General features: G+C 40.6%; 1 protein-coding gene across 1 annotated transcript; it reads right to left on the bottom strand.

Moving 5' to 3' along the window:
* Nucleotides 1-477: 477 nt before the first annotated feature.
* On the bottom strand, nucleotides 478-16,557 carry adssl (adenylosuccinate synthase, like). Its single transcript, XM_033611392.2, has 13 exons — nucleotides 16,265-16,557; nucleotides 13,046-13,148; nucleotides 12,564-12,632; nucleotides 10,970-11,020; nucleotides 10,825-10,891; nucleotides 10,563-10,670; nucleotides 7,734-7,815; nucleotides 6,671-6,797; nucleotides 6,429-6,583; nucleotides 4,390-4,514; nucleotides 4,179-4,276; nucleotides 1,496-1,645; nucleotides 478-1,389 (listed from the first exon to the last, which is right to left on the bottom strand). The coding sequence occupies exons 1-13, from the start codon at nucleotides 16,499-16,501 to the stop codon at nucleotides 1,337-1,339; spliced, it is 1,425 nt and encodes a 474-aa protein (XP_033467283.1). The 5' UTR covers nucleotides 16,502-16,557; the 3' UTR covers nucleotides 478-1,336.
* Between the last annotated feature and the right edge of the window lie 1,941 nt (nucleotides 16,558-18,498).

Here is an 18,498-nt window from a genome sequence, read left to right as displayed (position 1 = left end):
AAACTCCACCTCCTGGGGACCAGACAGCCCCGACTCCCTACTAGATCAGCAAACAGGTTATCCCTGGCACTTTTGCTGGTCACAATCCCACTCGTGAGCAGCGAGTCCTAAGTCCTCAGCTGAGGGGAGTTAGGCGGAGGGACTGTGGGTTGGCTAACTAGCTACTTCTTTTCTTATTTGTGGTCTGATAAACAGGGCGGGGCATGGAGGGGCTGTGCCGAACTCTAGAATGAAACTGGATTAAATAAATCATTGTTTGGGAAACACTGGTTTACTATATAAAGCTCCTGCATATTCGTCTGGTGGGAGGGTCTTAGGGTAGAAAGGGAAGAGCTGCAGGAGGGAAGTGTAATTCAAATTCTGACTTTTTTTCTCGCCTTTTCCAGCTTTAATTACCTTCGCACAAACATGTTTCCCAGACTTATTTAGGCCAAACCATTTACCAGCTTAATGAAAACAACAAAATTAAAGAAACGCTAAATGTTAGTTTCCTTTTATTGGTAACAGCAAGCTGAGTAAGAGTCTTTTACATCATTGACAATGAATGAATGGTGTAGGAAACATATTGAGATATACCCTGGTACATTACTGCTCACTGGCCATTTTCTTACATTTACACAAACTTCTCAAAGACCAGCCAGTGTCTCTGTGTGGACGAGGAATTACGTTCCCCCAGTTATTATGAAGAAAACATCTATTCAAACTCAGACTGCTTAGTGTTGAATTATCTGTTCTGATGATGATTTAAAAATGTTTATTCCAACAATCATTGTGAAAATATTGTTACAAACTTAACTGAGATGCATTCATGTTTTTAAAGTGTTTTAAAATTGTTCAATAGAAAAGTTCACAATCGGAGTGATTGTGCGATGGCTTTCAATCGTTCTTCCATCTCATTACAAAGCCTGAAAATAATCTCTTGCTTTATTGTGTTGTGCCCTTTAATACGAAGGCTTCTGCATCTGTTCATCAACGGCTCTTCAAATGTTTTAAAAAATAACATGGAGAACAAATCAGTTAAGGTTAAGCAGCTTCAAAAGCTAAAAACAATAAACCGCTTTACTCTGGAATGGAATAAAGAATAACTGATCCGTTTGCATCATGTTTTAAAAGTTAACAACCTAATAAATATAGGAAAACTTATGTGGAATGCATAAATTATCTCTTAGAAGAATTACTGTAAATGTAACGCACAAGCAGCAACTAAACGTTTCACAAATAGCCTTGCTGGTGAAGTATTTCCTTTAGAAGAGTTTGCATTTTAAACTCCTCTGGCAATCCTATCAAAACCTGAAGTTATCATCTGAGCTGTTGTTGAGGAGCCCGGCAGGTCGGATCAAAACAGTTTGATCATGCTCTCTCTGGACTTGCCGACTCCGACCCACTTCACTGAAATGAAGAAAAAAAAAAGACAAGATGTGACTGGCAGGTTTGGCAAAGCGAATAACAATTTGGCTGCAGTCTATCCATTAATGCAAAGTGCCTCTTTACAAACCTGGCACTTGCAGGAAGTCCTCGATGAACCGAATGTAGTTCTGTGCCTGCGACGGCAGCTCCTCGAAGCTCCGGGCTGCTTCAGTGCTGCAGCACCAGCCGGGAAACGTCTTGTAGTCCACTGACACCCGCGTCAATACGTCCATGTTTGCTACAACAGAAGCATGTCGATAAGAGTCAGTGACAGGTGAAATGTTTTTGTTCTGGTTTACAGTTACTGATTCCTTACAAGACTGTAGGGGTCTTGTAATGAATGGACGTCAAAACAAATGCATAAGGATACGCTTCTTTTCATGTATTCTGAACAGACAGTAGTGCAAGTCTCAAAGACAGACAAACTTCTGCTGGTGCTGAGGAAGCATTCTGCCCACTAGGAACTTTGGTAAACTATCTTATTTACAAAAATACAGAATGCTTCTGTATTACACTGTACGAACAACAGATCAGGATTGACTGTAGTTATTGTCAGCAGTCAGAATGACCCTTAAAGTAATGAAAATGGAAAACTTATTTTTGGTTGAACATATGTTTTACGCATATAAGTGACACCATTTTATAATAGACATCACAGTGTACCCAGAAACAGGTATACCGCTGCAACCCTAGCCCTCAATGTCGGGCAGTCAGTGAGCGTCAGTCGCCCTAGTTTTAGCGGCGTGTCCCTCAGTGTTGGCACAAGTCAGACCATGTCAGCTTTATTTCGGCTGATGCATGTTGAATTGGCGTCTGAGCTGGTGAAGCTTGTTGGTGAATGAGATCACTCTGAAGGGCAGTTCAGCTCAGCGCGCGAGACGAGAGACAGACTTGAGGAAAGCAAACAAATGGCTAAAGTCGAGGGAGTGAGATTAAAACAAATTTGTTATACTACATACAATTATGTTTTCTCTAGTCACTGGGTTGTATTGTTAATCCGTCCTGTCGGTCTTCCGGTTTTCCTTTCTTAATGACAAATACAGACTACTGCCGCTTGCAGGCACAGAACCATTGCACTAGTTGGCCATTGGCTGTAGTCTCTGAGTGTTCAAGTGCAACTTTTTGGCTGAGATAAAGGTGACGTAAAGCGACAACAGCTGCCCTTTGTTGACATTAGTTCTTTGATGTCGGTCTGGTGTGTCTGGGCCTTTAAATGGTGGAGCAATGCCAACACACTGTCCACGTCTTATACACAACTCTCTTTCCATTGCTGCTGTAGCTGATCATGAACCCACAGACGGGTCTTTCAGCTCCAGTGTTTCATAGTGAGACTGACTGCACGCCAATCCACTTGGGTCGAGATGGTTACCCCAGATTCATGAGAACTCAACCCAAACCATTACGCTTCCCTAACCCTAACCAGGTGCTTTTTGTGCCTAAACCAAACCAGACCTTAACCACAGTGATGTCACACCATAAAACAGCAAGAAAAGAACAATTTGAAGCAGATAGCGTCAGTTTTCGTGAATCTACAGTTACCATCTAGCTATGACCTTACATCGTGCTAACCTCAGCATATGTTCCTAATGGCGTACAGCGTAGTTTCCAGGTGGATCTATCACTTGTGAAATTTGGTTCCACATTACATGCATTTATCGACATACGTCTGCCTGCTGCTGTGTGCACCATACCATGACCCCCAGACAAATGACGACAGACTGTCAAAGACAACTGTTATGTTCTATGTTTTATTATCTGATATAATGTGATGCTCTGAAGTGTCTAATTGTTGAAAGCCTGCAGCACAACCTGGAGAAACAATCCAGATCAGGATGAGAGTGACTTCATCAAACATCAAGCACCATAAAGATGATAAATGTATGAGGGGAGTTCGGCGATAACGTGCTGGCCAAGAGCAGCTGCAGTGTCGCATGAGGCAGAAAGAGAGAAGTTGTTATATCATCCTCTGCTTCATTATCTTAACAATTCAATTTGCTCCATTTGGCGGCGCATGCAGAGAGATACGGAAGATAAATGCACCCTCAAATCTGCTGTAAAATAGATTTTTAAAAACCCAAGATGTTGCACTTCCTGCTAGTAAACGCTGACCTATGTAAAAATAAGACATTAGAGAGACCTGTAACCAAAGTATACTTCTGAAAATGATTATCCCATGGAGTAAACAGCTCCTCTCCAGTGTTTACAGTAATAATGTTTCTGGCATTAAAACATTTTGGATGGTTTTAAGCGTGAATATCCGGAAATTGAGATAAATGTGAGCAAACATTTACACCTTGTGTTGTAGCCATGCAATGCAGACAGGAAATGAATGGAAAATTTTGACGACTGATTCATTACATGATCATCTAAGTCTTTTATTTAAGAAAAAAAAAGACACGTGCACTTGTTCCAGTTCTTTTGTAGGATTTATGTTATCAAAATGTGTGTATCTTTGGGTTTCCAGCTGTGGGTCGGATACAGCTGTAGGTTCTGTCATGTTTCTGTAACTCATGGGGTGCATCTTTCACTATTTTCAGGTCTTCCTAATCAGTTAATTGCAAAAATAATTGACAGATAATGAAAATAATCATTAGCTGCAGCCCTACTGTGCCTCAGACTCCGCCCCCTACTTGAAGGCAACACTAAAACCTAATCTGAAGTGATTAGTGATTAAACTAATGCTTGTTGTTGCAATGTTGCATCCAGTACTATTTTCTGTCGTGGGCAGAAAAAGAGCAGCTCTATAAAACATCTAAATGGGAATGACTTACCGGGGAAACTTGGTAGAGGTTGTCCATCGACCTTATAGGCCACGCCCACTTTAATCTCTGGCAGTGTGTCCAAAATGTCCAGCTTTGTCAGGGCGATTCTGCAAAGGAGAGAAGTCACTCTGTTCAGCTCTGATGGCAACAGACAGTCAGAGTGTGTCGTGAAGTTTAACTGAAACTAATTATCTTCTGAAATGGTGAGATAGTTACTTACGCAGAGAAGCCATTGACCATGTGGGCGTATCTGACCAAAATCAGGTCCAGCCAACCACAACGCCTCCTCCTGCCCGTCGTCACGCCGAACTCTCTCCCTCTGGACTGTAACAGTGCTCCAGTGTCCTAAAATACAACAAACAAGAGGCACACGCTGTCAGCTGTGAAAGACAAAAGCAAAACAACCTCTTTGGAAAAACTATTTTCACTTTTAAAATCCGTTATTTTTTTCAGGGATATCATTTTGATTCTGCCATTTTGACACCTTAATTTGTGAAGAGACAGTCAGCTGCACACGCCCTTTAACAGTCACATACTGCCTCAGTTTCACACCCACATGTGGAAGCTGCCCAGTACAACCACACTCCTTTACAGTCGACCACTGAGCAGCTGGGGTTGAAGAGTCTTCTTAAAGAGCAAGGTTTTTCTCCACCTTCCCACAAAGGCTTTCGCAGCAATGTCACAGATTTGACCTGACCTCCGTCTGACCACACATCTGCCTATGTAACCTCAACTGTCTGAGGTTGACCTCAATACCTGGAAAACTGATGATGTCCCTGAGGCCTGACTACTCTTCTCCCGTCTCATCAGTCACTCCAATGACTACAGCTGGGTACTAACTGGAACTTTTTAATGCTAATACAATAGGCTTCAATTTATTACAGTGCCTGAAATTCATTCCTCAAAATGAGGGAGGGTTTATACACTTCGGTGTGAGCTTAACTACACTTATCTTGTTCTGTTCTTACCTCAGACTGCATGTCGTTGTTGTCCTCTATACATGTTGATGTTATTTGTTCCCTGTCTCTAGTGCTCATCTCTACGAGCTCTATCAGTGTCTTTACGGGTCATATCCACCAGTGTTTTTTTCCTGAGGCCAGTATATTTTTTTAATTCTTTGCAATAAAAGCTGCGCTGGCCACTTTCACATTTTACAGCTGTTTAATCACAGCGGAGGAGGGACAAATAACACGAAGACCAAACACCCTATCTTACATGTACAAGTGTGTGAAACAACAACAACAAAAATGGAGGAGAAAGATATTAATATACTGTATATTGTATATCTTCTCTAATAAAACCACACAGACTGGTGGGTCTGTCTTTTGTCCCTGTGGGCTTCAGCCTTTGCTTCATCCAGAGCAAGTACTCTACCCTGCGGCAACATTTTTACTTCTGCAGATATTCCGTATCATGGCAACCAGACACCACACCAAAACATCTCAGCTGAAGAAACACAGCAAGCGCTCCTAGTTGGGCGTTTACTGAGGAGCGCCTGGCGATTTCAGCTGGGACAAAAATTTGGTGGACACAGGGCCTAAGTCTTTTGTTGGCTCCCTCTTCTCACGTTTCCATTCTCTGCTGTTAGAAAAACACCATCTGACATCGTGCATTTTAAAAATCAAGCAGCTCATTCGCTGTTGTTGAGTTTGAGCCACGGATATATTCTGAGCCTGAAACGTTTCTGTGGACTGCTGACTCACCTTAGTAACCGTTACATGTTTGTGGGTCCTGAGGATGCTGTTAATATTGACGTGAATCTTTTGGGTTTCACTGCTTGTTTTGTGCGTTAATCTACATTTTAATCCACATTTGCGTGCTTTTAAATTGAAAGGAGCTCTCCTGGTGTGTTTGCCACATTTTCCAGTCCACAATTGTGAAAATAATTTCAGAATTAAGAGAAACTGAACACCACGTGAAGAAATCCAACTCACCCTAATAGAAAATTATCTCATTATAAGTTAAATGATGTCATATAACACCACAAACGGTCATTCATATCTTGAAGCTCAGCGTGTTTGGCTGCTGTGAGTGTGCCAACCTGATGATAACATCACATATCTCCTCAGCCTGATGGAGTTTGTTGGCTATTTTACAAAAAGCTGCTGCTTAGCACCCGAGAAGCCGGCGTGATGAATTTGACCCTTTAATCTCAACATTGACAACTTCTCAGCTTGAAAACGTTTAGCCCCAATTAGCAGGATCTTTCTCATCAACACACTGAGAAACCATCTATTTTTCAAACGTGTCTTTACTCACATTATCCTGCTCTGTTGGGAAAGCACCAACGCCCACCCGGGTGGTGTACGCTTTGACGACGCCATACACTCGGCCGACGTGCGATGGAGGCACGCCAAGGCCTGTGCACACTCCTCCCACAGTGCAGTTAGAAGACGTCACGAACGGATACGTCCCTGAGCACAGAAACACGTGTGTTAACCTGAGGAGGCAAAACATCCATCCATCTTCATAATGAATCCCACAAACCCTGCGCTCCTCACCAAAGTCAATATCCAGCAGAGCGGCGTTGGCTCCCTCCACCAGGATTTTCTTACTGGGACCAGTAAGAGCTTTGTGCATGAAGTACACCCCGTCAGTCACCAGAGGACGCAGCCTCTCTGCATATCCCTGAAACACAGAGACCAACAAAGAGAGAGATGTTCTCTAAATGTGCTGTTTGAAAAAGAATACTGTTCAGGCACAAGAACAACTAATACAACAGCTAGTAAAGCAATAATATTTATCGCTGCAACGTCGTCATTTCAATTTTGTTCCAGTCTTTAATGCTGTATTAATATAATAATATCTTTTAAACAGATCTCAGCATTACAAATGATATTATTTTCAGATTAAATGCAGATTAAAAAATAGCTTCCATACACAATCAGCACACTTACATACACAGTTAAGTCGAGCTACAGTTACAGCTCAACTAGGCATTTAATTGGACTGTCCCTGTCCTGTCAAGCACAGGAGAGGAATTGAATTATTAACCGAAGTATGTCCGACTCCGCTACGATAGGTGGCGATATGCCGCCTTTCAGCTTGTTAGAATTGGACCTTTTTCCAGTTGACCTATTACGTCACAGACAGAACAATCGACAAACAAGTTAGCGGTTAGCTAACAGCAAACTGGTACCATGGTGGACAACTTTACAGCTCTGTACATTTCGTCTGTCCATTATTGCATGGCTCTGGGTGTAGATTTCATCATGTTGTTACTGGCTTCTTCTTCTGTCACGGATTTAATGCTATTCGAATTCAGGGTCAAAGCCCTGGGGAGGAAACTGTGGAGCACGCGCAGAGCGCCTCGTCCAGTTTGGGTCCGATTGACTGTATACATGCAGGAGTAATTCGACTGCCAATCGCATTATCTGGCTGTGTTAGTCCAACTTTGAGAAATTCCATATAGTACGATTTCAGTCAGACTAACATGTTTACATGTATTATAAAAGCCCGGTTTTAGTCAGACTAATGCAATAAAGCAATTTTCTCTCGAATCACGTAAATGTACTGATTGGTTTAGTCAGTATTTCCTGGCTCTTCATGGTAACTGATCCTCACCTTCAGCTGCTCCAGTTCACTGTCAGTGTCGACGTTGAGGTTTGGATACATCGTCAGGAAATGTTCTGCCAACATGCGAAACCTGGGAGAAAGACAGAGTTTAAGAATATGCTTAAAAATTCAAGTTAATGCTTGAGTGACTGACTGATTTTTTTGTGTCATGCACAAAAACATGTGCCCAACCCTCATGGGTTTACAAGTCACCATCACAATATCTCTGCAGTGATCGATCCAAAATACATGTTATCTTCCTGCTCAGTCCCCCAACATTAACACTCTGTCTTCTATTCCAGGCCCAGCAAACACAGACTGCAAACAAAGTTACCCTTCTAAAACATAACGCAAACTCTGCATGGTCATTCATGGGGTGTCTACAGGTATCAGACAGATAAATCTGCAAGTATGAAGTAAAATTATAAAGATTTGTAACATTAGAAATATGGATTTTTACATAGAAAGGCTTCACTCATTTTCACTCTTTCAAATTGGATAGAAAATGGATAAATGAAATTAGATACACAGGGATCTTCGGCTTTTGTTTAAATTATACTTCACATGATGTTCTACACTGTAGCTTTTCTTTATGAGCTGTAATTTTGTTTTATACCGACCATTTATCTCTACACATGAAAAAGATTTTGCTCTTCATCTCCTGACTTTCCTGTGTAACCTGCTCTGGGAAATTAAAGACAAATCATTCAAATAAAATAAGGATCTGAACTCATAAACTCGGTGTACCCTCTGTGTCCAAATACACTGTCACAATATGATCTCACATTATGACATACAGGACAGACATAATGCTCCAGGAAAGCATGGTGCCAGCAATTTTCACATGTGTACCATGGAGAGCTGGTGCCACCTGGTGGCAGGAGAGGATACAGATGCTACAATTATTGAAGTAGAGCATTGTGACACTTCTGCCCAGGTCAGACCAAAGATTTGTGAAGAGATGAGTTGCTGGATATAATTTGTGTGGGATTCTTGCTAAGGTTGCATTTTTAGAAGTGATGAAAGCGTGAAAGCAAAACAAACAAACAAAAATAAGCGTTTCCGATATTCATAATAAATACAGCACAATAATTTAAATGACCAGCACCAATTAATCAGTTGATGCTAGTTTATAGAATTTTTTCCTTCTTCAATTCAATTTTACAGCTTGTGTCATACAGATAGGGCTCTTCCTCAAATGACTTGATGAGGTGACCCCTTTTTCCTGCATCCAAAAGTCTGCCAAATTGAACAGCTGTCAGTTTGTAGCTGACTTGACCAGCTGACTTTGCTACAAGCTCGTTGGCTATTTGAAACAGGTGACGTGCCTTAAATTCTAAAATCAGCCACTGGCGACTTGACAAGCTGAGTGGTGTCGCAAATCTCTGGTCTGAACTGGGCTTTAAAAACTAAATGAGTAAGACACTATGGACTCTCCGATGTCTATAAGGTCAAAATTGGATTCAAATGCTATCAAAATGTTTCCCTGAACTCAAATTTGTATCTTAATATTGCAAAACTAAAACCAAACAGGCTAAGACATGAAATGCTTTGCACACTAATGAAGTCTGAAAATTAAACTCTGCATAGTGACACTATCTGAAGTTCCTATCGGCAGTCTTTGACACACTATCTCGTGAGATCACTGATCAGTGTTTTCCCGAGATAAACTGTCCTGGAGGCGGGGGTGAGGACGAGAAATGTGGGTCTTTAATTTTGGCAATATTCTAAATTAATATAGTAGAAAAGTGAACATAATCACATGTGTAGCCTGGGCTGTTTCAATGCATTTAACATTAAGGTCAACATATAGGCGCACTGCTACCTTAGCAGGAGCTGTTTTTTGTCTCTGGCAGCTCCTGTGCCTCTTTAAAAACAAACAAAATCGGGAAGGGCGGAAAATTGTCACCTGCCCAATTTTGTTCATACAGAACGCGGCATTTTCGGGGCAATGGGGGGCGTGAGCAAGTAACAAAACGTGGAGCTCAGCGTGTGACGTAAACAGTGACGTGGGAGGGAAGCCACGGCTGGTCAGGCAGCGATTCTCTCGTAAGTCGGCCCGTCCTTCACCGTCCCCGTCATCTGACAGTTAATGGCCTCTTCGTTTGCGAGGACAAGGAGGGCGCGCTATTCCTTGTCTCCCCAGTCGCTCATCTTTACAGTGTCTGTCAGGTTTGTGTTTCCCTCTTGCTACTAGCTGCCTGCTAATTCCTGCTATCAGCTGTTTCCTGTTTATCCACCGTCAGTGGGTCACACGTGCGGCGTCATCAACAGCTCCTCCCACAAGTCTTCAACAGCCCCTCCCGTTGTGGAAGGCCGCCTCGATCTGTTTAAACTTAAAGGGTTCTGCCAATATGTTTACCCTACGAGGCAGAAAATTGGGCACCTCGGATCAACTCACCAATCAGGCTCTGTGTGTCTAAACGCTCGCAGCTGGCCGGCAAAACGGCCCAACATTCACGGAAAATCTGGCAGTGTAAAAGGGGCTAGTGTCTGCATCGTCTTGGCTGCCGGGTTGATGGTGTTTGTCTGTTTCAGAGAGCTTAAATATTTTTTGCTAGCTTAGTTTTGTTGTCGGACACTATACAGTCCTTGGAAGTGCGTCTTGCCACAACTCCAAATGCTAATGAATGACGCTTTGGTCTTTAAAAGATCAACAACTATGCACTAACCGGATAAACAATCTCATTCAAAAACACAATACTTGATCTATACATGATTAAGGGACATTATTTCAACTTTAAATGTCAAGTTTATTTTTTTAATATCTACACTGGTGACAATACGGTAACAGACCATGACAATATTAAAATGACAGAAATTAGAAGAAAAACTCACTTGTCCTCAAAAACCTTGAAATCCGAGACAAGGTCGCAGACTCGCAGGCCGTTCCGGGCAGCTTTGGAGGAGTAGGCAGGACCGATCCCCTTTTTAGTGGTTCCCAAACTGCAGAACAAATAAAAAACACAACATTTAAAACAGCAATATACTATTTGTTTACTAAAAAATGATCACTCCGACTTGCGAACAGTACACATTATGATTTACATTTCACCAAAGTAAAGATATTCAGTGTTTGAACCAATTGTAATAGATTTACTTTTTCCCTTCTTGCTGCTGACGCTGCTGCTCCTGGATTCCATCAACAGCCTGATGGAAGTTGAACACTAGAGGCGGATAAACGGGACCGTCAACAAGAGGACATTTCTCATTTAAAAATCTGAATGAGGAATTCATTTACTCACCAATGTGGGCACGATCAGAGATCTTCAATCTGTCCTCCCATCCTTGTAATCCTGTACGTATATACAACAAATCCCATGTTATATATTTGTGTATAATCCAGAACCAATAAGGTTTTCCTCTTTCATTTTACCTGACAGTGACGTACATTAAAGTCTTCAACAAATGCAAATACAACACACCTTATACTTTTTCAACCTGCCTCTGGAAGGGATAGTTCAGAATTTTTGAAGTGGGGTTGTATGAGGTACTTATCCACAGTCGGTGTATTACCTACAGTTGGTGGCGGTTTCAGAGGAGCAGGAAGGAGTGCCTCCAGAGAAGCTAAGCAACAACAACAGTTATATTACCTTGCAGAAAATGGGAGCTGCTGGTCTACCATTGCCTCAGTTGGTTAGTTTGGTTGTGTTATTGTGTGACTTTCGTGTTTTAAAGGTAAGTTCGGCTACACAAAAGTCATTCAGTGACACAAACTAACCCATCGAGGCAGCAGTGGACCAGCAGCTTCTGTGTTCTGCAAGCTGAAAGTACGGCTGTAAAAGGACACAAAGGGAGCACAGGTAATGGCTTGAGTTTCCAGTCAGAGAGGGCTGTCTGACGGCAAGGTAAAGTGGTGAAAATATTCTAAATATAAAACCTGACTGATTCTTTTAAGGAGGATAGAATAGGTTCTTCTGCTGCCCCCATCCACAGCAGTACATTGCTTAGCTTCTGTGGCAGTACTTCTGTCTGCTTCTCCAAACTGGGTGCATGCCAACTGCCATCTTCATCCATTAACCATGCCACAAGTTTTCCCTCTCAACTAATCCTTTCAGGTAATTAAATGTTTAAAAACAGCACGAGTATGATTATATTTCTAGTCTGACAACTGCACTAATTGGTACACTGTATTAAATCCAAATTCTGAAAGAAATAAGCAAAAAAACAAACAAAACTTTTCACAGCATTTAACCTGTCACAGTAGGCAGAATACAGGTATTGCTAATAACATGAACAATAGCTCTGTTCATTTCCAGAGTCCCAGTAAACCATGACAGCAAGCCAATATACACAATACCAGGACGCTGACACTCGTAAATGGAATTCAGCCATCATTTTCCTGTTTTTAATTCACATTAGTGCATGTCAAAATGTCTTCTGTGAAACGACCTATTTGCTGATACTGACACGGCTTTCCAGGGAAGACAATATGTTGTAGGGGTGCCCCCTGAAAGTCACAGATTCAACTAAGATTGCTTCAAGGGGACTTCTGTGGACGTTTTGGTCCCTGGATTTTGCTGCAGAGTGAGCAGTTCTCACTTTCACACTGCTCTTTGGTACAGGTAGCTGCGGAAAAGAAGGCAGCTGACCAGAGGAGGAGGGGTCTTGTTTTATGTCTAGTGTCAGTAAAAATTGCTGTTGCACATTTCCAATCCATCATTGCTTTAGTGAGCTTGTCTACTATATTATGTGAATGTATCTGTCAAACTGAGCCCTGTTCAAACTCTCAAATTTGATGTGGAAAATAAAGAAATGAACAGTCAAATATTGGTGTTAAAAGCCAAATCTGATTCGACTGGCATAACTCTGGCATCGCTCCTTCTTAGACAACCTTACCTTTGCCTTTCTGCAGGTTCTTTTCTGCCTCCTCGAACAGACCTGGCAGGTGTATCACCACTCCGTTGCCTGTAAGGAAAAATAAAACTTAAACAAACCTCACCAGAAAATAACTTCATGCACTAACCACTGCATGAGTAACAAACTGCTAATGTTTTCCCTGAGGTTTATTTTCATAACACAACCTATCTTGTTACCAATCGCCATAATATGAGTTCCTTTAGTGCTTCCTCTTTCTGTTATTTCATAGTGGAAAAATAATTCTACCAAAAAGAGGAAGTGGAAAATCCAGAGAGTTATTTCTACGAAGAGAGCGCCACTTCCCCAACTATGTGACACGTTACAACTGATAAGGCTGTCTGCTGTGCTTCTGATGTTCACACCGATCTTGGTCATATACTGATTATCATTGCTTTATGAGGATCTTTATCTTCCCGCCAACTTCAAGTCTTTCATAATAAAACATAAGAATCATTGTGTACCAATGAAGGACACAGCCTTCTTGTTGAGCACTCCACTGGGCAGCAGGTGGAAGTCATACTCCACTGAGTCCACAACCACCGTGTGACCTGCGTTGTTGCCTCCCTGCAAACAGAACAAACAGTCATCTTTCTAGAAAGCAGTTTTCTGATGAGAGACAACACTGAAGGAAAGTACACGAGAGAAACCATCAACACTGAGGACACGTAACAGTGTCACGGTGTTGTTTAACATCTAAAGTTGCCACCTGATCAACACAGGACGCAGCTTGTCTATTCGTGCACACCTTTCTCTAATGCAAACAAGTTTTCACAAGCCTGCAGTGGTAAAAATAAACAGGGTGTGTTCAGGTATCAGACACTTTGAATTTGTGGTTTTCAAGGCTTTGAAAACAAGCTCTCAGCTGGTTTTCAAGAGATCACTGTTAAACAAATACAGGACATATTTTCATAGAAAAAAAATCTTATTCAAAGGTAAGTAGTAAATAAGAGGTCACGTGCAGAGGTAGGTTTTACATAGGAGTATGGTTATTTGAGTGAGATAGGTTAATCTAAAATCTACATACACATGGTCTGAGGCAGTTCTAGATTTGTTTGCAGAACATGGAAAAATTCAGGTAAGAAAATACGGATGGATCCCAGATTTGTGCGTAAGACATACGCACGGTTTAAGAACAGATTTGTGTGTACACACCGTTTGTTTGAGAGGCAGAGGACTTCAGTATTGGTGAGCAGACATCTGAGTTATATTAATTTTGTATTTTATAATTAGGCTATGTTTTTAATTTTTGTTTTATTGGGGTTGAGGGTTCTCTGCTAGAAATTTTGAGCAGTGAATTTTTATGCACTAATTTGTCATTAATTTATGGAGTAAAACATCTTTAAGAGACCAGACTTAAAGTCTTCTGCAACTTGAATGTTTTTATTGGGGGAGGGAAAATGCACACGGTCTAAATATTGGGGGGATGTGTCCCCCACGAAATCTACACCTGTGCAAAACAACACTTTTTCATGGTAATTCACTCACAGTAATTTAGAGTCCAAGTCTCAGTACACATATTGCACCAAAGCCTCCTTGTTGTGTTGACAAATTTTAACAATATGAATGAAGGCATTTCCTGTTTATCCTCACAGTGGATAAGGGCCTGTTTGTTGTTAATGAGAAGGGAGGGGTGATGCAAAAAGAGGAAGGCATGTCAGCTTAGGGGAGGTGCAAAAAAACTGATTTAACCACCAATTTCTACAGAAGACATGCCTTCCGAACATTTTCTTTAAAAATCACCAAATTTACAACATATATTCTGACGTTCCTTGGAAGGGTTGCAACGGTATGAGATGACAGTATGATGGTGCGATAACAGTCGTGCAGAATTTATATCATCATCAGTCAGAATAACCATTGAAGAAATGAAAACAGAAGGGTAATTTCTGGTTGAACAAACATTTTACTGCTATGACTAAAATTTGAAACCATCTTGTTAGTGGAGATATGTGTAAAAAAAGTCTCCTCGTTAAAAAATAACTAAATTAAAGGAGAGTTTCTCCGTCCAGTTGTATTTTCTTTCCCCCAATATCATCAATAAGCGATGTGATAACTGTCGACTTTTACATCACGGTATACCTTAAAACCCGAACATCCCTGCAAACCTAGTCTTTGAACACGTCATGTGTGACAAACTCTTCCATATCTAGGCTTTAAATAGTGATATTGAATCACTTTATGCAACATAGGGCTGCAACGATTAGTCGACTTATCGATGACTAATCGACTATTAAAATAACCGGTGACTATTTTAGTAGTCGACTAATCGGTTAATAGAAAAGTACTATAAAAGTCCCCCAAAATACTCTTATTGCAGCTTCTTACGTTCAAATATTGGCAGCTTTACACACTCTCCCATGACGGTGAACTAAAACCCTTTGGCGTGAGTACGAAACAAGACATTTGATGACATCATTTTGAGGTTTGGGAGAGACAGACTGACATTTTTCAACATTTTAACACATTTTTTGATAACACGATTAGTCGACTAATCGAAGAAATAATCGACAGATTAGTGGACAATGAAAATTATTGTTAGTTGCAGCCTCAATGCAACATATCACAAGATAGCAACCGGCAGTAGCTCAGTCCATAGGGGCTTGGGTTGGGAACCAGAGGGTCGCCTGTTCGAGTCCCCGTCCGGACCAAAATATGGAGCGTGGACTGGTGGCTGGAGAGGTGCCAGTTCACCTCCTGGACACTGCTGAGGTGCCCTTGAGCAAGGCACCAAACCCCCCGACCGCTCGGGGAGCCTCACCAAAGGGCAGCCCCCTCACTCTGATGTATAGGTCATGTATAGGTCCTGTTTGTGCATGTGCGTGTCTTTCGGACCTGTGTGTAATTGACAGCAAGAGTGAAAACATTGAATTTCCCCTCAGGGGGATTAATAAAGTAAATAAACTTAACTTAAACTTAAATACAGTGCTCAGAAAGACCACCTGATGAGTGACCCCTGTCCCAGGACAGACCAGAGACCTAAATATAGTTTTTTGTTTAGCTTCAGTTGATAGTTATAATCTTTGGAAGCACAACTTCCATAAAGCTGCATAAAAACAACAGAAAGCAGGAAATGAAGTGAGTGTTATAGCCAGGAAGGGCGACCAACCAAATCCCCATTTGGTGCGTACCCTCTGGGCATGTGGCCACTGCAAAGGTCTCCTTTATTTGTACCTCATTAAAGGTTGCAACCTGAATATCACCTCAGCCAGTGTTTTATTACAAGCAAGGTCACACTCCCCAGTGTCTGCAGCGACAGAGCTTCAATTCGGCTGTGGTTAGAAGATAATAAAATAAATGTGTGCTACATGTCAGTGAGTTGAAGAGGGAGAGGAGCAGCTGGGTAACACCGGGCGGTCAGAGCGTTACATAACGTTACATTCACTGGATACTGTTATCAGTATGTGGAGGTCATGTGCTGGATTCAGGACATATTTTGCCCCCAGGCGACAGATAAGAAGGGCAAATAAACAACGGAGCTCATTAGCATGTTTTTAGCATCAACCTAGCTCCTCTACATCCGGGAGGTCACACAAGGTTGTTGACGTCGGAACCAGGTCATGAATATGACGCGGACGACTTTCACCAAACTCCCGTGTTACCGTTACTTTTAGTAAGGACGCCCCTGTGTGAAGCTGTGTGAGTGTGAAGTGTGAGATTAAATAAACGGTGTGTCCGTGTACCTGGCACCTGCAGACGATATCCGCATCCATGGCGAGCAAGTCCACAACTTTTCCTTTGCCCTCGTCGCCCCACTGCGCCCCGAGCACGACGGTCACTTTGTTCGGAGGCTCCTTAGGGACCCGGAGAGGAGACTCCTGGGAGGCGCTCTCCCGTGGCCGCTTCACCACCGGCTCACCGTTCAGGGAGGAGACGGTCTCTCGTCCGTTAACGTTAGCCATGGTGCTGTCGGATGCCATGCTGCTGCCCCTCCGTCTACAAACCGGAATATCGTTTTACCGCGTTTCTGTGCGTCACGGGAAGTGCTGGTCTGCCGCCTCACCACCAGGTGTCACTGTTTCCTCTGATGAAGACCTTCATTTCTAATCATAATATTTTCACCAGAGATATTGGCACTCTGGCATCAAGGTGATAACAAAGTACAAACACATGACATTTTTGACTGTTGTATTTTATCACTTCTATTTCCTCTGGGTATGGTTTTCACAAAGCCTGTACAGGTTTCTACCACATTCTCACATGCACTTTTTAAAATATTTTTTATTCCTTTTTGTTTTGTATTTAGGTATGTGAAACTAATAAAAAAAATTACCGACAGAGCATAGAACTCTTATGTATACATAAACAACAACTAAAAATACATAAATATATAGAAAAAATAAAAGGGGCAGAGGTCTAATCAGAGACAATGTGTTATGAAAAGTGCTCTATAAATAAATGTATCCTTACTATTATTATTATTATTATTATTATTATTATTACTATTGTTATTACACTAAAGAGCATACTGTCTTCTCTTGTAGTCACTTCCAACTACACTGAGCTACATTGGAAACAATTGGAAGAATGAAAATAATTTAGTTGTTGAACTCAGATCACATGTAGATGTAATGTATGGACTGCTTATTTAAGGAAGAGCAATTAGAAAATTTGCAGAATAACACAGTTTTAAAAATGGGAAAATATTATATACACAAATCAAAATTTATTAAAAAAAAACTATTTTTTTTATTTTATTTTTTTTTTTTAAATAAATGTCGCCTATATTGTAAAGCCCTGAAATATTTGGAGTTTAAAATCTGGGAAAATAATAAACAAATAAAATAGACAATAAAAGAATAAATAAAGGAAAAGGAAAATATGCTCTTCAATATAATAATAATAATAATAATAATAATAATAATAATAATAATAATAATAATCTGCTAAGACCTGTAAGCTTTTGCAAATTAATAGGGTTTGAATTTAGTGACCTTTAATTCAAATTGAAGACCACTTATATTTATTTACTAATTTTATACTAAATTTATATATATATATATATATATATATATATATATATATATATATATATATATAATTATTATTATTATTATTAGGCCCTGGTCATAATGTATGCACTTTAGTTTATTTCCTTATTGTTATAGCTTGATTTTAGATACTTAATTGTACTGCATTTTCAATTTTTACTGCTCAGAAACATAATGACTGAAATACTCTGTTCAGTCTGCCTTGTTTGTAAATTTTTCGTGCAATAAAGAGAAATAAAAGGAAAAGTTCAAATCAACACTATAGCGTTGTGGGCAACGTGGCTCGACACTGACATCTGGTGGTGTAACCATGTAATAAAACCACAAATCCACCATTATATTAAAGTGTACTCTGTCTCTCAGCTCTATAAATAAGTTTATAGTTGTCTAAATTGAAGATGATATGGGGCTTATAATAAGCACTACTTTCCATAATAAAAATTCACCACTGTATTAAACGCGGCACCCCGTCATGCACAAATTATTATTAGTATAGTACTATACTTTGTATAAATGTGTTATATTATATCTAAATAAATGTGTGTGCACGTGTGCGTCTGTCTACGTGGTTGTTAATATAATTCTATCACTCCACACAGAGTTGACGTGTAGGGATGATCTCTTTTTTTACCCATTAAAATATTAGACAATGAATTGCTCTTTAATTTAGTCTGTTCAAATTATATTTTATTGGCAAAACAGGTAAAAATACAAGTACAGTTCATGAGAAATAATGTAGATGTGAAATTTGTACACCCATATAAGCTGCCTAAAGCTTGAGAACAGAGGCCCATACATTAAAATATGTTTACCAATGCAGTGTCTAGATTTCAGAAAAAGAAAGTGCATGTAATATACCCTTATGCTAACTTCTAAATGGCCCCGGGACATTTAATTACAGATCATCAATGTCTGTTCGTATTGTT

The sequence above is a fragment of the Epinephelus lanceolatus genome, chromosome 11 (assembly GCF_041903045.1).
Source record: "Epinephelus lanceolatus isolate andai-2023 chromosome 11, ASM4190304v1, whole genome shotgun sequence".
Taxonomy (NCBI): Eukaryota; Metazoa; Chordata; class Actinopteri; order Perciformes; family Serranidae; genus Epinephelus; species Epinephelus lanceolatus.
This window is presented reverse-complemented; position numbering and strand designations above follow the sequence as displayed.